The sequence below is a fragment of the Penicillium vulpinum genome, assembly GCF_028829585.1.
Source record: "Penicillium vulpinum strain IBT 29486 chromosome Unknown utg000003l_segment0_segment0, whole genome shotgun sequence".
NCBI classification, from domain to species: Eukaryota; Fungi; Ascomycota; class Eurotiomycetes; order Eurotiales; family Aspergillaceae; genus Penicillium; species Penicillium vulpinum.
In genome coordinates this window covers 1,809,172-1,830,599 of record NW_026643243.1, presented here as the reverse complement: position 1 = coordinate 1,830,599, position 21,428 = coordinate 1,809,172, and the positions used below count along the sequence as shown (strand labels likewise).

Here is a 21,428-nt window from a genome sequence, read left to right as displayed (position 1 = left end):
CTATGATGATACTGAACTTTAAGTATCTGTGATCAGCAGACAGCTCAACATCTACAATTCTCCAAGAACTCTCGGGCCTCCATCGCCTAGAGCCCTCTTTGGGACTGCCGTTTATTCTCGAGGTATAGCTGCACCCACTTCAGCTATCCAGAATGAACTGTTTTTCTAGTGTCCAATATGAATCAACGTGGTACTGTACATGTAACATCTGTTCTTTGACTCGTTGTGGAACGGAGGGGTAACAGAAAGTATGCACACCTCCTATAAATGTATCCTTACTGGCGCACATAATTATGTCATATCTAGGTTCAATCCATCGCTAGGATATACCATCTAGTCTATCAATTGTTTTTTTCAAGGCATTCATGTAAGGCAAATCCTCCCGCATCAAATCTTCGGCCCAATGATGAGATTGGCTCGTGCTTACCGGAGTAATGTCCTTTTGTAGAAAGTCCTTCGAACTGCAAGCTCAGCCTCGTGTTGCTCAGTATTTGTCTTGGTGGCGTGGCTCTGTTCCCGATATTGCAGATCATCAATGCACTGACTAGGTTTCATATCGCCAAGTACTAAGTACCACTAGCCCGATGCACAGGCAATCTTCCAATCGCTGTTGGGCTGATGAGTTGTTATCAACTATGAGAGTTCACCTGAGGAGTATCTTCCGTAATTTCGCGGAGATGAGAGGTGTAAAGCTGCACATCCATGGAGGCTTACACCCTGTATCCCTGGATGAACTTTGACATCGTTCCATCAGAGGTACTAGTACACAAATATACAGCTGCATATTCAAAAACATTTACGAGGTTGAACTTGACCTCGAGCCACGTTGCGAAAGAAAAAATTGACATTTGGAACTCCTACCTAACCTGGAATGATGGTTTCAAATCTCTCACTTGCATTCAAACTGTATGTTGGGGTTACGATCGATAACTAGGAAGTTGAAGCGACCTAGGCAATATACATCGCAGCGTGGATTAGACTAAAGAAAAGACTCAAATTTAGCAAAGCTTCCTCTGTTCTTTTCTGTAGTTGATCTGGAAGAAGTGTATTGGATTTCCTTTCAGACGGCAACCACAATTTCGCCTGAAGAGCACTTGGAAGAATACAGTGCAATCGAGAATGAAAGTTAACTTCAGGCTATACATGCGACTAAGCTCGTGTATGTGATTGGCAACTTAAGAAATTTGCAGTACCGTATAGGGTGGCATCGCTTACAAGGCGTTCTAACGTAGGGTGGCACCGCATATAAGACATCCCGATATACGGGAGTCCCCTCAATAGTTGATCTGCGCCAAGACCTAGGCACCGGGAACTAACTCTAGGGCCGAGCTGATGGGGGTTCGTCCCTAGGAGGGCACGAGCACCCCACCATGCACACCGAAAACAATCATCAGCTTCTCGGTGGAAGATATCAATTTGCCAGATAGACGCACGGACTAGTATTGATGTCATCCAATCGATTTGGAAGGATAGTGGTAATTTAACATGTTTTCAGCTCGACAGGTCACATGCATGGTATACTGGATTGCCTGATTGATGACATGCACAACTGATCAAACTGGGATTGATCTCCAAAGTGAGGCTAATCCTGGGATTATTTATCGAGCAGATAAAATGAGCATAAATATGGCCTCAACCCTCTCACTTAAGTGACAGGTGTCCTCCTTGCATAATCAGATCCTTTACATATATATTCCTGCAAGCAGAAGCAGCCAGATATCCACCCGATTACGCAACAGCGCTCAGCGAAACTCGGGAATTTCAGAATGCTATGCACCTCATGCGGCATTCCAACATCAAGACAGGATTCTAGCTCCCCTCGAGCAAAGGCGGCGGTGGCGGATCGCCGCCGTGAGCAGAATCGTCGGGCACAGAAGCGATTCAGACGTTAGTGAAATTGCCCACCATGAAATGTCGATGATATTGACTTTTCGATCGCTCATGAGCAGAGAAAAATCGCGAGCGGAAAGCAACCCCAGACCAAGATCAATCACATCCACAAAACGGCGCCTCCGATACCCTCGACGATATTAGTCCATTAGCCTCCTGCGCATTGACACCACTCACATTGCCCATTCCAATGTGCACGAGTCGCAGGCAGTCTTCAATATGCCGTTATGATGAGAATCGCGGAGATATTGTGATTGATTATGATTTCCTTTTGGATCCCAACGATCGCGGGATGAACAAAGGCGCGGACGATTTCTGGACAACGACACTGAAACACACGGCACCCTTTGCTTCTACTGCCCTTGTTCCCCCTTTAGAGCTGAAAGACTCAAGAGCATATCATACAACGAGCAACCCGGGTGATTCTGTCGATCACAACGAAAGTGACAGAGTGCCAGCAGTACCGACCGTGCTTCATCGAGCAGTGCAGACTGGAAATAGCAAGGTTGTATGCCTTTTACTAGAGCATAACGCCGATTGCAACTCGAAAGACAAAGCTGGCCTGACGCCTCTGTTGTATGCGGTGATCGGAGGCCATGAGGAAATATTAGAACTATTGCTATTACATGGGGCCAGTATAGCACATGTTGATAATGGTCACTGGTCGGCCCTCCACTGGGCTGTGTTCCATAATCGTCACAGTATGTTGGACCGGCTTCTGAGATATTGCGGTGGGGACACTTCGTTGCTGAACATACGAGACAAGGACGGGCAGACACCGCTATCAGTCGCGGTTGGCGCGGGAAGTGAGGTGGCTGTGAAACTACTACTAGAATTTGGGGCCACAGTCAACGTAGAATGAGTGAGTATATTTGCATCTCCACATATAGAAGCTCGACGTCATCATCACAAATGATATATATTTTTCTAACCTCAAGTCTAAAATCGTTTCGTTTGTTCTTGTAGTATGTGTTGTGACTAAAGGGACGGACGAGGTGGGGCGGCAGTTATATACTGCATGGATTTCGAACAGACATAGGCCTCGGACCTTGAATTTGACCCGAATGCCACTCTGCTTGTTGAATAAGAAGTCATGAGTCGTCCAGTCTTTACTCGGGTCCACTAAACCAAAATCGAATTTGTGAATCAATAGTGGTACCATTTTGTATATCTCGCTAAGAGAAACCTATAACGACATTAGCTACCTCGTAATATAGTTCACCTATGTAGTATCTGAATCGACTCACCTGCTGGCCAATGCAACGAGGTACCTGCCCCAAACACCAGGTTGTTGCATCTGTGTATGTCGTAGTTAGTGTTCATTCCATCTTTCTGGATGAAAAATTTTGGCATCTGGGCCATATAAACCCCCATCTTGCCTTACGACGGCCGCGTTCATACCAACTTTCCATCCTGGAGGGATGTACGTTCCTGCTCACTTAATCCCATTCTTACCGAAGACCTGAGGCACATTGCATCTAACGCCAGGATGTAACCGCAATGCCTCATTAATCTTTGCCTTGAGAAATGGGAGATGGAAGGTTTCGGAATAATTGGGGAGTTCGAATAATTTTCTGCTCTCCGCGGCTTGGTAAATCTCCTTCCCAACTCTTCATGTATAGAACGATATCTTGCAAGGTAAAGAACACTGCTTGCAGCTCAATCGTAATTGGATCCGCTCCTGCAGTTCTACCATTTAGTCATGCGTATCAGCGGATTGCATCTGCGTGCGGTAGAACTGGGGGTAAGGAAACCCATAATCAGCCCACAGAGCGACGGAACCGCAGCCGTTGCTAGTACGGGAAGCATTAACTTCAAAGATGCGAGAAAGGCCTGGCTCCCATCATTCTCAATAAAGCCAAGGGAGTGGCCAAAAGAGGGCTCTCCAGCAAATTTATAGACGTACCTAGCAAATGAATTTCATCAATATGTAGCCTTATAGACCAGGAAGAGAATGAGTCTCAATATAGAAACCAATCTCCGAGATCAAATTGTTTCAGGTGCCCAGGCAGGTGGAATGGTTCGCTGAGTCATACGCTCGACGAACAAGCGACTAAAGTCGTCAATGTATGACTTCAAGGTCAAGACAGTAGACATACTGTACACGCTGCTCATTATGCGTCTCCGCTCAAATTCATCTTTTCGTCGACGATGGTAAACGGTTTGGGATATTTGGAGAGGCTCCCGCATCCCAGATATGATAGAAATCAGACTCGTTGAGTGGTGAGATTGTGCTGTATATCTTGCGAATGGCCTCGGGATCTGCATAGGCAATCTCATCTGGTGCGATGCGAAAAGTTGGTCCACATCTTTCACATTGCAACACATCCAGACCTCCTCTTGATATAGAATCGGTCAGCTATAGTAGGGTGATAGATGACCAGAACAACCCAGGAAATTTGCTGAGAGGATGGAATGTCCGGCAGTAGATACACCACGATAAGACATACCAAAAGGTGGCAACCAAACTTGTAACAAGAATAAAGCTAATACTCTTTATCTTGTATGATTTTCACCATTTGAGATTTCGGTCAGAGTTTATCAAGCTAGATAGGGTCCACCTTCACTATGGCCATTTCACTGGAATGCCACACTAGTTCGGCAGTATTCATGGCCGAGTGTTTTGTAGTCATAAGCTGGAGTGTAATCAGTATCATTACTAGTAATTTGCTTAGTCCTGGGTAGTAAGCCATGATTATACAAGATTACGCCAAGCTCCCAGGGTGCTTACGGATGATGATCCATGTAGTTGAGTAACCCTAAATATGACAGTAACAAAACAGTTTCCAAAGAAAAGACTACGAGCACTGAGACGTAATAATACTGTGCCAGTACTCTATTGGTTAGCACATCTCACAAGCTAAGACTCCGCGAGAGAGAGAGGAACACGTATCTGCAGGCTAAGCTTACACTATCATATCAGTGTGGGGATCATCGCCTCACTTTGTTCGTTCAGTTCGTTGACAAGCTAGATGGACGGGGTTCCTCACTTTACCTGATAGGAGGTCAGCCGGGTAGAACAACAAATATGATGACTACCCTATTCGTGTATCATGACTGTATGCTGTGTGTTTTTTGATGATTGGTATCTGCAAGTAGTGCTTAGTACTGGTTTGCACTTCGACCAATTAGTTCACCAGTTGTGTGTTATGATATGGCAAAAACTGCTTTTACCTCCGGTGCCAGTGGCCTCCGTGGTAGCGCCATTATTAAGCATGCCTGCAACACAACCACCTCTGACAACCGGGACTCCATTATAGTCACATTGAGGAGCCCTTTTGAGTGTATCTTCGCGGACCCTCGGATTAAGTTTATCGTACTCAACTTCACATATGATGTTTCCTACCCAGAGGAAAAGATGAAGGAGGTCTGTGGCCCTGTCAGCTATGCATAACTTTGTTCCTACCTTCACAAGGACGATTTCGCAGAGTCGTACGCTGTAAACAAAACCCTGTTCGAAAACTTCCTCACGGCTATCGACAATACAGCGCCCAAGTTGGAGAATATTACGCTTCCGAGTGGGAGGAAGTACTACAATCTCCATATCGAACTCGTGCCATCTCCAGTGCAAGAAAGCAGCCCGCGCTGCTATGGACCATTCGAAAGCTTATATTTCCGCTAAGAAGACAAAATCACTGAGATGCAGCGTTGCAAGACCTGGTCGTGGAATGTCATCCGGTCCGAGGCTATCATCGATGCAAACCAGTAGCCCTATGGCCTGAATAAGCCCCTGGCCATTGCTATGTACTTCTTGATCTGTCGCAAGATGTGGATCTCCGCCTCAATGCCGACGAAGCAGCGATATTGGGAGGGCGCCGAGGACATGTCGTACGCATCTTTGATTGCTGACCTGACTATATTTGCTTTGACCCAGAGATTATGCGCCAATGAGGCCTTCAACGTCACCAAGGGGCAGTATTTTTCTTGGCTGTATATGTGGCCACGTCTTGCGAAATGTCTCGGCGCGAAAGCCAAGTAACAGCTGCATTTCGAAAAATTTGTGCCCAGAGAGGGCGGGTTGCAGGTCGAATAGAGCCTGGCCGAGTGTTGTTAGGACGAACGTAAGGTATTGGAGGACTTGTGCAATCGTGAGGGTTTGCCGGGTGCCAAAGCGATATTTGACATTGACGACTGGGATTTTGGAGACTTTCTCTTTCAGCGGACGTGGAGTGCTACACTGAGAGTGAACAAAGAGCATTGTTTCGGATGGACTGATCACATTAATCCTTACCAATCGTTTGTCAATATGTTCAACAAATTGAGACAGCTCAGGTTGATACCCATGTGATGCATGGAGTGTCGTTTGTCAGCTCATCAAAACTCGTTTCCTGCACATAGCTGAAAATGCTATTATTAGTTTGCGGTCCCCAGCTCGTTCACCAAATAATATAAATTTCACTCAGCTCTGGCAGACTTGGTCGATTCTCTTCCAGAAACTTTGAGAATAGTTGCCGTAGAATATTACCCTCTAGCCCAATTAAATCTTACCAATTTATTGAAATATACATATATCGAGATTTTAAAGCAAGTAATTAGGTGGGTTGGCAACTTCAATGAACAATGAAAGCATCCAATGAAGCAGACAGTGGAATTACTGTGAGGTCACAGTCCATTTCCACAGGTCTATGATCACAAGCTAATGAAACCACGTTCCTCTACTCTCTCTTCAATCTGGCCTCCATAATTGGCCAGTTTTTCGGCGAGGTCGTTGTCTCTAATACCTCCAACCCGGCCTTCTCCAACAATGCCTTCTGTTCTGCTTCAGACCTCTGCCCACCTCCACATGACGCCAACATACTCAAGTCGTATCTTGTGATATTTTTAGCTGGGTTGACGTCTGTCATTAGGGCCTCATGAATCAATACTCTCGATTCTGGACCCATAGCCGCGGCAATTCGTGAGAGGTATTGGACGACCATGTGGTCGGCATGATTGTGCAGGACACTACGAAGATAGTAGATGTAGGCGCCTTTGATAGGTTGTGGGTACGACAGGTCGTGGTCCATGATTTCAACGTCGGGAAGAGAGGCAGCCGTGATCTTGCTAGTGACTTGAAGAAGGTCTTGCAAAATGATGCGACCCCGAGAACGTGGGAAGGCGTTGCGAACACGCATAGCCTGATGACCCAGACCGCCGGCACTGGGTGAGACAGCATTAGTTTGAATCTTCCTTTTTCTTTTCTTCACTCAAGGGGGTGATGCTCACATATCAACGAAAAGGATATCATCGGCGGTAGAGTTGGCGAAGATAGTTTCAAACGGGTAGACGTGAACAAGATTCTCCTCCTCGGTGATACGGGGGATTGTCATGTAATCGTTGAAGTATTTGCTGAGACGCGGGTCATCTGACATGCTCTCCCAAAATGATTTGGTGGTATTGGCCCCGACCTGCCAGCCACAATGATTTGCGTCAGGTATCACTTTGTAATTGTTTTCACGAAGCCAGGTAGGAAGAGCAAAATATGAGGGCATCAACCCCACTCTGAGTTTATCACTATTAGCAGCCGTATTGTAAGTAGGGGAATGTGAGATACTCACTGAGTCATGACGTTGCCTTTCCTGTATGGCTGTACGTAGTCCCTAGTGATTGCATTTGCTGCATATTGGCCCAAGGAGATCTGGTCAACCATATAATGTGCATCCAGCAGACGCATGATTCGAGCAACCAAGCCTGGATCGGCATCAAGTTCTTTAGCAATATCGGCGGTGCTGAGTGACCCCGAGTGCTTGGAGAGAAGGTCAAATATGCCCATCTCACAAGCAACCCCGGTACCAAACAGCTCAAGTGGACCCCAAGTCTGCGCGTCGGCAAAAGTCATAGGGGTATGGAGTTGATGTACAGCCTTTTCAGCAAGGTGCAATGCACGAGTGCGAACAGCCTCATCCTCAGTGCCAGAAGAGAATAATGTAGAAGCTCGACTGCAGAGAGCTTCGAATTCCTGAATCCATTCCTCAGTGGTAGACATATTGATATGGTGGATTAGTTATGGGATTGGCTAGCTAAGAGGCGAAGGCCATATGGAGACTTCAAATCTTTTATACCCTATAAACAGAACGCTGAGCACGTCAAAAAGCTACATCTGCACGTCTATTGAAGTATTACAGCCAGATCCACAGATGGTATGCTTACATGCATGCAAATATGACACCATGTATGATGACAGGTCATGAAAGACGGCTTACATCGCTGATTACATCCACGAGCTTACATGTAAACGCTGATACATAACAAGGATGACACGGACCAAAAATCGTAATTCATGTGGGAAACTGGAAAAAAAGTACATAATGTCTTATGCGTCCATACTCAATGTAACAATGATCTTTGTAACCCCATCCACTGTCCAACTTGAGAATACTTCGTTGTCATTGTCACTCCGACTGCTTTCATCAAACTTTGTCTCATGACGCCTGGTCAGTTCAGTCGCATCCATGCCCTTGTGGCAGAAATTGCAGACTTGAGTGGAACCTTCAAGGGTTCTTCTGAGCAGTTTATGGTCGATAGCTCGCCATTCTTGAAGAAATCCGAGGAACTTGCCGCTCTTGTGCAGTCCCCCGAAGAGCATGCTACATCATTGATTCTCAGGACAATGGAAACGGCTGTTATTAGGACACTACTGTCGTTGAATGTCATACAGACTATTCCGAGTACAGGTTCTATCTCCCTCCAAGACCTTGCGCTGGCCACCAAAACCCAGGCATCCCTACTCGAGCGTCTCCTGAGAGTAGTGACAAGAACAGATTTTATTATTCGCGAGAATGGAGGATATCGCCACACGCACACATCATTGGCCTATAATGGTTTGCTTGGGGCGCTTTTCGCGCCGTGTTATGACGAAGGAATTCGCGCCTTGATTAGGCTGCCCGAGTACCTGGCTGTGAAGGATAAGGAAGAGGCAAAAAGCGCTATGCACAGTCCGTTCACGTGGAATGAAGGCCATGATGGCAAGGCTACATTCGAGATTCTGTCCACAATGCCAGAAAGAATGGAAGGCGTACACACTTTGGCAATGAATGTCCAACATTTGCGGCCATACGCAGGCGTATTTGACTATGCCAAAATTGCCTGCGAGGATAGTGAAAGAATCGTGTTCGTGGATGTGGGTGGGGGAAGTGGACATGTTATTAAGGAGATCCTGCAAGCATTCCCTCAGATACGACCTGAACAGTGCGTCTTGGAAGATCGCGCAGAGACGCTTGAGCTAGCCAGGACGACGGGATTGCTTCCCTCTGGCGTGCAGCTTCTTGAGCATGACTACCTTGCTCGTCAGCCAATTTCAAATGCGAAGGCATACCACCTACGTGCAGTAGCTTATAATTTGGGCGATATCGAACTTGTCCAGCTGTTGAAGCAGATAGTACCAGTAATGGGGCCTGATTCAAAAGTTTTGATAGCCGAGAATATCCTATTTGCTGACAATGGCACTGCATTCAGTACCGTGTCAGATATGATTATGTTGTGCATTGGCGGCAAAGAAAGAACGGAGCGAAATTTCTGTGAAGTCCTCGATGAGGCCGGCCTGGTGATCGATGGAGTTCATCGTGCATCCGGGTTAGAGTACGGAATTGTGGAGGCAAGCTTGAAGATCTAATGAGCTTTCAGTAGCAAAGGGCAAGGAGCAATTTGAATAATTTTCTGCTATAAGAATGACGGGCATGTCGACGTAGAGATCGCCGTAGGCCACGCTCTCGCTGGGCGGTTGCGTATGTACGCTGTCGAGAATTAAAAAAGGAATTGGATCCACCCAATCCCAGAAAAGGGACGAGTTTGAAGCAAAGAAGCCTTTCGAGTGGTCTATGGTTCGCGCACACTGAGGATACTTGATATAGGTGTTAATACATATTGTAGTGGGGAACCTCGTCCTCCACTACTATGGGCCCTGCTATGCCCTCCTCTTTCTTTATTTCGGAGCTTCATTATGTAATCATTAGGGTACGAAGGGTATAACTAGTAGGTAGCAGATAGATGCAGATTGAGAAAAACACATCCCTATACCTCTCTGAATTCATCCCGTTGGAAGGAGCCCTAGTACCTTCTGTATGCTAGCTGAGTATGGTGCTGAATTGCGAGTGCTGAATTGACCCGTATGCCTGAGAACACACCTCCTTGAGCGTTCCCCTCTTCAATATGTAACTGACAGTGCAGCCCCCAGCTTAGATGGATATAGTCTTTCTCCTTCTACCAGTTCAGATGGCATTATCTTTCTCTGCTTTGCTTACTATTTGTAACTCATATAATAGTTGTTACTTGAAATCACTGCATGATCTGATATACCTTCAGGCTTACTAGTTCTTCACAATTCTATTTGCCCACGCAGCATTCCTGAGCCACCCGCATACGTATGTTACCTAGTAGTTTGTAGCATAAATATAGTCATAAAACCTTTGTATTAAAGACCGGGTTGATCAAATTTGTGGAAATAACCGTATTCTAAAACCTGGAGCTTGTAATGTACGGGCCATGCATCCACTTTCTTGCAACCTAGTAATCATGTATTGCTTACATTGTTTATTGCTTACACCCTCATAATCACTCGTTGCTTATATGCAAACCATCACGAATTGAGTTGGCGCAAGTTGCTTAGCCTTTGTCAACACATGAGGGTTCACTCGCATTGGAAACTATAAATAAGGCCCAGAGCTTTTCCATAGCATGGTCTGAGTACTATTTGTCGATCTTCAAGTATTACGAAAATATGGCCTTCAATACAAGTCGATCAGTTTGCTTGGCAAAGATCATCGCTGAAAACACCACCAAAATTGAGATATATCGTGAAGAACAAGGATTGCCCCCCTTAGTTTGGGCCCTGATGCACCGCTTGATGTGAAATATCCAGATAGCGTGGAAGGATGCCGACGGGCACTTATCGATGCTACACTCGAGCTAAGTGACCTAGCGATGGGTCCTGTTGAGCTTCGTTTACTACCTGGATGGGCAGTTTTAACCATGTTCGGCGTGACACAATTCATCTTCGACTTTGACATAGCCCAGCATGTGCCTCTTACAGGCGATGTCTCTTATGATGACCTCTCCAAGACAGTTAACGTCGGTACATCCGTACTCCGTCAGGTTCTGCGGGCGGGAATGCCCTACCATATGTTCTACGAGCCACGGCCAGGCCACGTGGCACATACGGCGACGACCAAGGTCATGGCGCGAGATCCACTGATCAAAGACTGGAGCAGTTTATCTACAGATATCATATTTACTGCTGGTACTGGGCTGACCGAAGCCTTGAGAAAGGAACCCGCGGCTAATGACCCCGCTAAAACTGGCTTCACGTTCGCCAAAGGAGCCAGCGAGTCTAGCATGTACATGTACCTTGAGCAGCACCCCGAGCTGGCTCGAAAGTTTACAGGTGTCATGAGGGCTTTTCAAAAAGATGAGGCGTACTCACCACGACATCTCATCAACACCTGGCCGAAGGATTTGCAGACCGGCAAACTTGTCGACATAGGCGGATCTACGGGAGCCGTGGCCTTTGCGCTGGCCGATGAGTTCCCAGGACTTGAGATCGTGGTCCAGGACCTACCCGGGGCACTTGAAACCGCTCAAGTTCGAGAGTCCAATAATGTGTCGTTCATGCCTCATGACTTTTTCAACGACCAACCTGTCAAGGACGCTGACGCGTATGTGAAGGCCAATACATCAGCTCTCTGAATTGTATGCTAACTGTTAACGTTGTTGATTCTAGATTTTTGTTTCGTTGGGTTTTGCACAACTGGCCCGATATGCATGTTCAACGCATACTGAGGGCTTTGATCCCATCGTTGAGGCCTGGCACTAAGATCATCATCTTTGACGACATAATGCCTCCAGCTGATACGATGAGTTTGAGTGTTGAGCGATATCAGCGGTAGGCTACATATATAATTGGACCCTTTACTTTGACAATGCTGATCGTACGTGTTTCAGAAACGTTGATTTTGGAATGCTGACTATTTTCAACGCCAAGGTACGTGCACCCAGACAGACCAACATGCTGTTTGCCATGCTCATCTGGGAATCTTAATTGCAGATTCGTGACGTCGAGGAATGGGAACAAGTCATTTCTCAGTCAGACCAGTGTTTCAAGGTCACAGATATCAGATATCCTGAGAATTCTCGACTTTCTCTCATTGAAATTGTATGGCAACCCTGAAGGTCTGGTATGCCTCGCATATTATCGCTGGAAGCGTCTCACATACTCTACTAGGTGGAAGGGGAATTCATACGCCTTATTCCTATCTAGAATGAGACAGTGGATACCTAAGCTGATATGAATTAATGCAAGAATACCCACGTGGGGTAATTCCTGCCTCTTTATATCTGATTTTGCCCAGCCTGAGATGGATAAAGAAATCAAATAATTGAATAACAATAACGTGAAAAAAGTACGTCCGATTGCAAGGTAATTAGTCCTAATAAACTACAAGTATTTAAGCGTAGTTTAGACTCATTTCTAATATTTCAATCCCTGAATTATGCGTCTAACGTAGTGAGATGTAGTGTGAGGCGGTAATCTTGTCAATCAATCAATCAATGAAAGTTCAATTAACCTGTTGCAGTCTAACTAGTTGCGTATGACTATGCAGGCGCTCCATCCAGCTGAAGCAAGAACTCGAAGCCAAACGCCGAGTTGGGATCACTCCTAAGAGTAAATATAGAGGCTGATTTGTAAAGAGTGGAATCAGCCCATTCCTGCATATTGTAAACCCGCAGACTCAAAAGCCCATACACAAGAAAAATATATATATCGAATGCGGCGGGGTGCACCCTCCGATAGACTCCCGCAAAGCTCATAAATGGGCCCTACCTTCGAAACCCGACCCAACGCACAGCCTATCAGTGGGGGCCCATAGGGCCCCTATTAAAGCCTATCCAAGGCGGCCTCTGTAATCGCTGTATTACGACCTTCCACCAGATATATAAAGTTCAAATTTAAAATCTAGGATTACAGTAGCTATATAAGTATATCTTTGAATTTTGAATAAAATCTAGCTTGTAGAAGTCGAGATACTATTAGTCTTAATATTTTGGTAAGATATATATTTTGGGTTTGTGTAGGAGTACTACTACTTTCTGAGTGAATTTCTGTGATTCATAAATTATCTAAACAAAGCGCCTTTTGATATTTAAACTAATGAAATATTACCTTTAGGATAAGGCTTAGAAACGGGGGTAAAACGGAGGGTAATTTTAAAGACCCTACAAGGGGGTTTAACTTCTGAATTCTCGATATATTTGTTCTGTTTGGGGCCCATTTAGAGGCCTATTGACCCGCAGTGGACTTCTATCTTAGGCCCATAGCCTATCAGTGGACTCGAGGCCGGGCTCAAAACCTAGTCCATTTGCGGGTTGGGTCCGGGTTGGGCTTTGTTTGAGCTTTGTGGGCTCTGCGGAAGTCTACGGGCCTCTGCCTTCCGCCTCCCCTCTCTGTTTCTCTCCCTCTCTCTCCCCTCCTGTATTCCCCCCCCCCCCGCTCCAGTTGTAATTGATGGTGTATTATTCATGGTCAGTTGCCCAGCATATTTGTCAACTCTGGCTGAGCTTCTCGTTTCCCAGTCTCGTTTTCGTCATTGGCTAATACCCATCGTCTTCTACACCTGCGGTAATATTGTCCCTATGTAGGACGAAGTTGTTCTAACTATAGAAGTTTACCTGGATTGTGCGTGGCAGGTAAGAATTTGCCAGGAGTGAAGCTATTTAGAATTCTAAAATGTGGCTTGTTTTGGCACCGATTCTTACATTCTTGGACACTGTGTGTATAAATCGTTTATATTGCATCTTTATACCCACCAGCTCCAGATGTGGCTTTGGAAGCCACGTCGAGGCTATGTAACCAATACTCTAAAACCAGAGAACACACGGTGGGAAAACAGGTAAAACATGAAAAACAGCAAAGCAATAACAACAGAAAGACAAGAAAAACCAAAGAAAAATATGTCTAGGAGACTAGCTTCTTCAAATCCCCAATCGTTGTTATTTCGAGGTAGAATGCGTCACGAATCTCAATGCCAAGATCTTCTCGCAACTTCTGCGAGATAACGAGCGACATGAGCGAGTCAACCCCAATATCCGCAATTTCACACTCATCGGTCAGTAAGCCCATATCAACAGCGAGCTCTTCGGCCAAAATGTCTATAGCGCGTGATGCAACATCGTCCATACCGTCGGCTTCTTCGTAGCCGCTGTCGCTGTCACTCCTTTCTCTCCCTTTATTCGGAGTCGGCGAACTTTCTGGAGTGAGAATGTTGTAATCGAGCTCAGGCAACGTTTTTGGACTACCACCACCCGACTTATTGATCGATCCAGAACGTGGAGGAGTTATGGGGGATGCAGCACGATTCCCATTTAACTTCGCTGCGACTGCTGTAGCCATTGCCTTTTCCTGTAGGGAGCTTGCAGATCGTTGTGGGCTTGCAGCCGCAGCTCTCTTCTTATTGGTAACAGGAGCAGGATTAGTCGCGCCTGCTGGGCGGAAGAAGCGATTCAGCATCAGTCTCGGCCACTGTCGGAACAAGATGGCCTCAACTACGCCCACAATTTCGCCGTTCTGTAGGATATAGACGTCACCAACATAAGAGGGCAGCTTGCTGTTGTCGTCGATAGCTTCTGGCACCATCCTCACGTATGCGAGATATCGACCACCAGGGGCCAACGGCTTGGCAAATCGCATGGATTTCCATGACGGCGTGATAAAGAAGTTGTTGATATTGTCAAAGTGGGTGCCACCATTCAGGATGAAACCAGACAGAGATACGAGGCCATCAATGAAATGCGGTGGCACAGCCCAGTCTCCTTGGGTGTCTGTAGGAAAAACGACTTCCGCCACGGCTTCGTCTTCGTTGAGTATGACCGATTGCATGGTACGATACATGCTAGAGTAACCCACTAGCTTACCAAAGAGAGTGTATGCAAGTTCGGTGGTGAGTTTGCTGGCCGTACCCTTGATTGACATAGCATTGAGTGCGTCAATACGACTGGTAACAAGCCTGGTCGTTCGAGCCCAATTGGACAGCCAGGTCGAAGCGTCTTCATAATAGGCTGTGGCATGGCAGTACCATTTTTCATTGGCTGGGTTGAACCACTTAATGTGGACTTCGCCCTTCTCGAGGTTGGCTTCACCATTAACAAGAATGGGGTGTGGAGCAAGAGAGTTTGGATCTTTCACTACCGGGTCGTGATACTCGAAGTTGGCAACATTGATTCCCATTCCACTGAATGCCGAGGAGAATGCTTCTTCTTGGATCCTTTGCGCCAATGTAAATGCCATGTCGGCATGAAGGAACTATCACGGGTCAGAAGGGTTGAGCAAAGAAGGAGGGTATCATTAACTTACCGACGAAGCAACACCATAGCCGTTCATAGCATGTCCTTCTATCACATCGTTGAGTGATGGATCGGTCATATTGCATTCTCCCAAAACTTGTGCTGTCAATTCGCCGTAATTTTCAGAGTAGAGTCGTTGGATGCTTGCTTTTCGGAACCCGCTAGCAACCGGAAGTGCTGGCTCTGGTAAAATCTGGCCCTTGGTCAAATTCCAATCTCCTCGGTACTGGATCCAATAGTTCTTGTTGTTCCAAGCGTAGTTCGGCAGGGATGCAAGCCTGAGTGCGTGCTCAAATGGACGATTGTATTCATTCCAGTCGATATGGAGACCAACCTCGTATAGACTGCTCAGCATTTTCACCAAAGATGTCCAATTAGCGCTGTCTCGCCGAAGGGGAGAGCATGCTAGGCGGGTTTCGGCAAGTGTACGGCTGATGAAACCGCTGCATACAGGATGAGGTCCGAACTCAACCCAGACCGTGGATTTCGACACTACGCCAGCTTCCCATGCTGCACTGAGAGCTCCGGCGAAGTCAACCGTATTTCTTAAGGAGGCGGTCAAATATGATGAGTCGATTTTAGCGCCTGCCTCGATGACTGTTGAGTCTCGTGGAGATATGATGGGAATGCTTGGCGTGTTGTAAACAATCTCTTGGGTTTGGCGATTAAGATCATTAATAACATCGTCCATTTGAGCTGTGTGATATGCATGTGGCACGTCCACACGTGTTGTTCTGTATCCTGCTTTGGACAGACGAGCCGAAAATCCTTCCAGATGTTCGGCAGTACCACCAATAACAGTCTCATTGGGGCCATTGATACATGCTATCTCGAATGGCGAGCCGTCTGCTTCACGCGCTATGTCGGCCACCGAGGCGCGAACAGAGACCATGCCATGCGTGTAAGATGAGCAGTTTGATTCTAGAATAGCTGCTCTTGTCCCAACGAGGAAGACTGTATCACTGTCGGACAGCACACCAGCCACGGCCAGTGCGGCGTATTCGCCCAGGCTGTGTCCAATAACGGCGCATGGCTTGATACCAAAAGTCATACATAGCCGAGCGAGTGCAACCTCAACACATACGATGGCGAGATGTATGGAGCAAGGTAACAGGTCTTCACGAGTACTCGTTCTATTGATGGCAGGTAGGAAGGATGGGAAGTTTTGGCGACGTGCAAGGCTGTCAAACTGATCGAGCTGTGCTCGAAAGAAAGGAGAGTCCTGGTAAATCTCCCCTGCGATTCCCACATAGAAACTGCCTTGGCCACCGAAAGCGAAAGCGACCGGTGGTTGTTTCACTAAGGTCGGACTCTGAGTTATAGCAGATTCGATGTGCGGTCGAAGCTGCTGGGCAGCCTCAGCTAAGGATCTTACTACAACCGATTTCCGGTATTGATAGTGGCGTCTCCTAGCCGAGAGTGTGTAGGCAATGTCGGCAAGAGATACGTCTTGCGAAACTTCAAGATACTCGACAAGGCGCTTGATGTTCAAGCTGAGAGATTGAGCTGTCTTTGCTGAAATCGTGATGGCATGAGCCTCGCGTGTGTCATCACATAGCCGTGGCCTTGGAGTGGCCTCTTCAATGATCATGGCTGTGTTACCTCCAGCAGCGCCAAAGTTATTGACCATAGCCAGCCTCTTCTGCGTACTGGTCGGCCCCCACTCGGCAGCTTTGAATGGAATCACGACGCCTATCTTGCTCAAGTCCGGTAGTGCAGGATTCAAAGCTGTCTTCACGCCGATATGAGGTGGAATGATGCCATTCTGGAAGACCAACATAGTCTTAACAAAAGCCATGATTCCTGCAGCAGCCTCTCCATGACCCATATTGGCTTTAACTGAGCCCACATGCAGGGGCTTTGGCCGATGGGCATGAAATCGGGGAGGCGCGAACACGCTGGTCACAGATTTCATCTCGGTAGGATCACCAGCTTGCGTCCCTGTGCCATGCATCTCCACATATCCTACATCCAGGGGGTCAATCCCAGCTCGCCGGACAATCTGATTGTACAACAGAGCTTGCGCCGCGTCGTCGGGATGCGTGATCGAAACCGCTTCCGCCGAATGAGAAGTAGCTGCCGATAAGACTACCGCTAGGATGTTATCGTTGTCAGCTTCTGCGTCCTCGAGTCTCTTGAGAACCACGCTTCCGACTCCATCTATTCAGAAATGTCAGTTAGTGGACTTCCTGGAGATCATGTAGTGATCAAAATAAAATGGCGATGGCATACCAGATCTACAGTATCCGTCTGCTCCCTCATCCCAGGTCTTACAGCCCCCCGTTGGGGAGAGGAAGTGGCCTTGGCTGAGTCCAGCGTAGACATCAGAGTTGGTGAGAATATTCATTCCTCCCTAAGTAAGAAGTCAAGATTAAATTAGCTCTTAGAAGTTGATTATTTTTCGTGTGCATCGGCAAACTTACGGTAATGGCCATGTCAACATCTCCACTCCACAGTGACGAGCACGCGGCTTGAATGGCTGCCAAACTCGAAGAGCACGCAGTATCAACACTAAAGCTAGGTCCCCAGAAATTGAGAAAGTAGTTAATACGTCCGGGGCCAAACGCCCTGCATCCACCGGGAATAAAATATGTTCCTACTTCCTGTCCGGAGTTGACCTCGCGATAGTCATCGCTGGCTTGGCCGTAAAAGGTACCAACGCGCTGGCGGTGGATGATGCCTCGACCGTCGACATACCCGGCATTTTCCAAAGCTTCGTATGCTGTCACTAAGGCTAAGCGCTGCATTGGGTCTGTTTGTTCAGCCTCCCTGGGTGACATGCCGAAAAACATAGCTTCAAATAGTCCCGGGTTGTCAACGAAGCAACCGTAAGAAGTCTTTGAAGTGTTATGCCGTTTTCCTGTAGGATCTACGTGCGTTGCAACGTCGAATCGATCGGCAGGAATCTCGTGGTGCATGTCTTGACCCTGCATCAACCGCTCCCAGAATTCTTCGGTGGTGTCTGCTCCCGGAAAACGGCATGCCATACCTACGACAGCAATCTTCGACGACCTTGTGTCCTTTGGCGGACTTTTTCCCAGAGCAAGATCCAATACAGCCGGCACCATAGCGAGGTCTGACACCGCTGCGTCGGGCAATTCGATCTGCCAACTTTCCAGCATGTTCTGGTTATAGTGCGATGTTTGTATGCTAATCAGTTGCGCCGATTTGGGCATCACCTGCTTCAGTCGCTTGGCGACAGTTTCAATAATCAAGTCCCACCGAACCCTTTCGGTCAAAATCTCTTCCATGATCTGTTCGAGAAGCGGTCCGGCCTCTATTTCCTGGAATGGCTCTCCGCTCACTGGCGATATTAACGGAATGTGTAGCTCACGTGTGGATTCGATCTTTGGGACGACTTGCTCCACGTGCTCCACGCCATACACCCTGTCTGTATGCCACATACCCTGGATTTTTCTCATTGCCACATTTTTTGTCTTCTTGAAGACCTCAGACTCGGAGAAAAGCGCCTTCAGTGTTCTGGGTGGTCCACCTATGCTGACAGAGCTTCCGGCGTTATCGACGTTGAAAACAGACGCGCAGTTGGTTAAAGGATATGCCTATCGCGTCAATTAGAATATATCCAACGAGTTCAATTTCAGCTTTGTGCTCACTTTGTCTTCGTTGAATTGATTTACCGCATCACGCGCGTCTTCCTCACCCACCCCGTGGACACAATATACCCAGGCCCCGTTGGCATTGATCTCATCGGGGGAGACCTCCAATGATCGACAAACTTGATCGACAATCAGACCAAAACGAAATGCCATTCGGCAAATATCTCCGGCGATGCTTGGTATCATCAAAATGCTCGGTGAAAGAGCAACTGCGGCTGCCGAGAGGAGACCCGAGCCCCTTCCGATGACTGAAGTGCTGACGGATGTGAAGTTGTACTCCAGTGGATGAGCCTCATGATATCTTGCCAGAATATGAGTTTTGTTATCTAAAGTGGATGGGTGAAACATACGCAACAAAACTTCCCAGTTGAAAAACCAAAACCAAAACTCGCTCGATAGCCCCGCCGAGTGGCGTTTTTCTTAATTGAACAACGTGGTCTGTCAAATCGAGGACGCTTTCGAAAGTCGGGATTAGGTCTCGGTGGAGATGGCTTAGTCTGCTACACTCATCCTTCAATGCCAGTGTCACGCATTCTAGCAATGATGCTAGAACCACATGATCTCGCTCTTTGCTGAGCAGCTTTAGCTTTCGGAATAGCGTTCTTTGATCACCCTCTGGGTCTCCTTGGGGGATTTCTCCCGAGAAATACAACACCTTGGCCGAAGCCATGACAATATTTGCTTTATCGAGAAGTTATAGCCCGTGATCCCAGACTTTAGTAGGCGTAACACTTCTAATATCGCGAGTATTTAACTGGAATTCACCTTCTATCTATCTATTACTCGACATTAGTCTGCCCGGGGTATTACACGTCAGCATATAATCAATTACTGCACTATCTGAACTGCTTACTTACGCTTACCTGCACGCCTTGTTGGGGTCAAACCTTCTAAACGATGGTCCAAGTGGCGTTCTTTGCTTCCCAGTCGATTTGAAAACTGCAGGGTACTGCAGGTACCAAGCTGCTCTAGCAATTCAGCTGTGACTACTTGTACCTCCGGGTTGATCGATATTGGGTTGAAATTCCAAATATCACAGCCTCAGAGCTGAATAGCGCGTAAACGATCGACTTCAGCCCCAGCATCCAACCGCCTGCACACAACGTAGCTTAAAAATATGCATCTAACAAGTCGCCACTACTTTCATCATTGTCAACTTCCACGTTGCTGTTTATTCACTAATCTCATCATTTCCGCTCGCAACGCTGTCAAACTCGTATATTGTGAGCATAATATTGATGTTAAAACCCCCACCTCAAGGCTGAGTATATGTCTTCCTCTCCACCCACTCTTGCAACGCTGCGAATTAATAGACTTGAGATGTGAATTTTCCATAACTTGTCCTCATGATGTAGTGCATACATGAGCGGACTGGACTAATGTAAATTGTATATGGTTTATATCACCCTATGTGTATGGAGATGGTAGATGACAGGGTAATATATGAGGTCTCTCATTCATGTCTTCAGTTTACTTCTTCGTGCCCAATCGCCAACGTAACTACAGTTATTTCAATATCAATAGATTAACAGCGACTGTGCAATATTAGATGTTTGAGAATACCATGGGACTCCCTTGTCTGTCCATCTTCAAGTGTTCCTATTCCTGTACGAAAGATGATGGAAGAGACAGAGTGATCTCACCTGGCCTGAGGACAGCGAATGCTCGATCAAAACCTTCCTCAGCAAGGTCGGACAGGATTGGCTCTTCTTGCATGCGGATTTGCTTGAGAGCAGCCATTACCACAAAAAGTAATAAAGTGTAACCTTCATCAACCTTTTTTGCGTACCATCTGGAAGAGTCCAATTTTTTGCAATTTCCCCGGATACATCATTTATGTCGCCGCTGCTAAAACACTGGGCACTGGGCAACGCCAGATGATAACTAGGCGAGAAGAATGGATCAATGAAACATGCTACATCGCCCACAATACGGAAGTTTAGACCATCATAAGTGCTGACACTGTGGGAATAATCCGCGGCTTGTCTGAGACCGGGAGCTAGTTCAACTGGTTCCAAATACGAAGAGATCTGGGCATAGTGCAACTAAAATTTTCAGCGTTTGAGCTTCCGTTATCCCTTCTGATCACAGATCTTCTCAGCAAGGAAAATTCCTCTTCAAAAACAGGTCCGATTGAGACTGTGCCATTGTGTAAAGGCAGCATCCACGCTCAACCTGGCCCATCTAAAAAAAGATACGAATACTAGGTCAGCGACTACAAGTAAGAGTTTGTATCATTGATAGACTCGCCTTCCATTCTTCTGGATACGAGTTGATTTGCGCGATCCCTTCCTACACTTAGTCGAACTTTACCCATAAAGTACACCCACAGAGCAGTCTTTTTTCTGAAGCTTTCGTTAAATTTACAGTTCCTGAGGTACTTGGTCGGCAGAGTATCAACTCAACCTGCCGCATCCGCCAAATAGCCGAACGAGATGGTACCAGAGCGACCATCTTTCGTCTTCTATTCAGTCGAAACGGGTCGTCTAGGGTTGGTCAATTTGTGTTGGCTGGTGAAATTATCATTACCATAAGGATCTAAATTTACTGGCTCCAACGAGACATTCTCAAAACTCTTTGCACCACTCTTTCCGGCATGGCGAAAAAATA

The 21,428-nt window shown here is 46.8% G+C and overlaps 10 protein-coding genes across 10 annotated transcripts; 5 read left to right on the top strand and 5 right to left on the bottom strand.

The window, feature by feature from the left end:
- Positions 1 to 1,766: 1,766 nt before the first annotated feature.
- Positions 1,767 to 2,752, top strand: N7479_005795 (uncharacterized protein; the record flags this gene model as incomplete). The annotated part of the gene is made up of 2 exons (XM_057253491.1): positions 1,767 to 1,887; positions 1,950 to 2,752. The coding sequence occupies 2 exons, from the start codon at positions 1,767 to 1,769 to the stop codon at positions 2,750 to 2,752; spliced, it is 924 nt and encodes a 307-aa protein (XP_057107353.1).
- Positions 2,753 to 2,868: 116 nt separating this feature from the next.
- N7479_005794 (Cytochrome P450 E-class group I) lies at positions 2,869 to 3,264 on the bottom strand (the record flags this gene model as incomplete). Its single annotated transcript, XM_057253490.1, is given in 4 exon segments — positions 2,869 to 2,904; positions 2,939 to 3,076; positions 3,096 to 3,112; positions 3,138 to 3,264. 4 exon segments carry the CDS (start codon positions 3,262 to 3,264, stop codon positions 2,869 to 2,871), a joined length of 318 nt encoding a protein of 105 aa, XP_057107352.1.
- Positions 3,265 to 3,325: 61 nt separating this feature from the next.
- N7479_005793 (Cytochrome P450 E-class group I) lies at positions 3,326 to 3,586 on the bottom strand (the record flags this gene model as incomplete). The annotated part of the gene is made up of 2 exons (XM_057253489.1): positions 3,326 to 3,500; positions 3,540 to 3,586. The coding sequence occupies 2 exons, from the start codon at positions 3,584 to 3,586 to the stop codon at positions 3,326 to 3,328; spliced, it is 222 nt and encodes a 73-aa protein (XP_057107351.1).
- A 290-nt stretch (positions 3,587 to 3,876) lies between these two features.
- Positions 3,877 to 4,338, bottom strand: N7479_005792 (cytochrome P450; the record flags this gene model as incomplete). The annotated part of the gene is made up of 2 exons (XM_057253488.1): positions 3,877 to 4,229; positions 4,281 to 4,338. The coding sequence occupies 2 exons, from the start codon at positions 4,336 to 4,338 to the stop codon at positions 3,877 to 3,879; spliced, it is 411 nt and encodes a 136-aa protein (XP_057107350.1).
- A 706-nt stretch (positions 4,339 to 5,044) lies between these two features.
- Positions 5,045 to 5,512, top strand: N7479_005791 (uncharacterized protein; the record flags this gene model as incomplete). Its single annotated transcript, XM_057253487.1, has 2 exons — positions 5,045 to 5,257; positions 5,306 to 5,512. 2 exons carry the CDS (start codon positions 5,045 to 5,047, stop codon positions 5,510 to 5,512), a joined length of 420 nt encoding a protein of 139 aa, XP_057107349.1.
- A 162-nt stretch (positions 5,513 to 5,674) lies between these two features.
- N7479_005790 (uncharacterized protein) lies at positions 5,675 to 5,869 on the top strand (the record flags this gene model as incomplete). The annotated part of the gene is made up of 1 exon (XM_057253486.1): positions 5,675 to 5,869. The coding sequence occupies one exon, from the start codon at positions 5,675 to 5,677 to the stop codon at positions 5,867 to 5,869; it is 195 nt and encodes a 64-aa protein (XP_057107348.1).
- A 676-nt stretch (positions 5,870 to 6,545) lies between these two features.
- Positions 6,546 to 7,855, bottom strand: N7479_005789 (Plant methyltransferase dimerization; the record flags this gene model as incomplete). The annotated part of the gene is made up of 3 exons (XM_057253485.1): positions 6,546 to 7,029; positions 7,096 to 7,371; positions 7,428 to 7,855. 3 exons carry the CDS (start codon positions 7,853 to 7,855, stop codon positions 6,546 to 6,548), a joined length of 1,188 nt encoding a protein of 395 aa, XP_057107347.1.
- Positions 7,856 to 8,293: 438 nt separating this feature from the next.
- N7479_005788 (S-adenosyl-L-methionine-dependent methyltransferase) lies at positions 8,294 to 9,481 on the top strand (the record flags this gene model as incomplete). The annotated part of the gene is made up of 1 exon (XM_057253484.1): positions 8,294 to 9,481. One exon carries the CDS (start codon positions 8,294 to 8,296, stop codon positions 9,479 to 9,481), a length of 1,188 nt encoding a protein of 395 aa, XP_057107346.1.
- Positions 9,482 to 10,585: 1,104 nt separating this feature from the next.
- Positions 10,586 to 12,031, top strand: N7479_005787 (S-adenosyl-L-methionine-dependent methyltransferase; the record flags this gene model as incomplete). Its single annotated transcript, XM_057253483.1, is given in 5 exon segments — positions 10,586 to 10,713; positions 10,731 to 11,519; positions 11,585 to 11,746; positions 11,806 to 11,845; positions 11,909 to 12,031. The coding sequence occupies 5 exon segments, from the start codon at positions 10,586 to 10,588 to the stop codon at positions 12,029 to 12,031; spliced, it is 1,242 nt and encodes a 413-aa protein (XP_057107345.1).
- A 1,785-nt stretch (positions 12,032 to 13,816) lies between these two features.
- Positions 13,817 to 19,488, bottom strand: N7479_005786 (type I polyketide synthase; the record flags this gene model as incomplete). Its single annotated transcript, XM_057253482.1, has 6 exons — positions 13,817 to 15,160; positions 15,212 to 17,361; positions 17,434 to 17,554; positions 17,625 to 18,761; positions 18,816 to 19,119; positions 19,169 to 19,488. The coding sequence occupies 6 exons, from the start codon at positions 19,486 to 19,488 to the stop codon at positions 13,817 to 13,819; spliced, it is 5,376 nt and encodes a 1,791-aa protein (XP_057107344.1).
- Between the last annotated feature and the right edge of the window lie 1,940 nt (positions 19,489 to 21,428).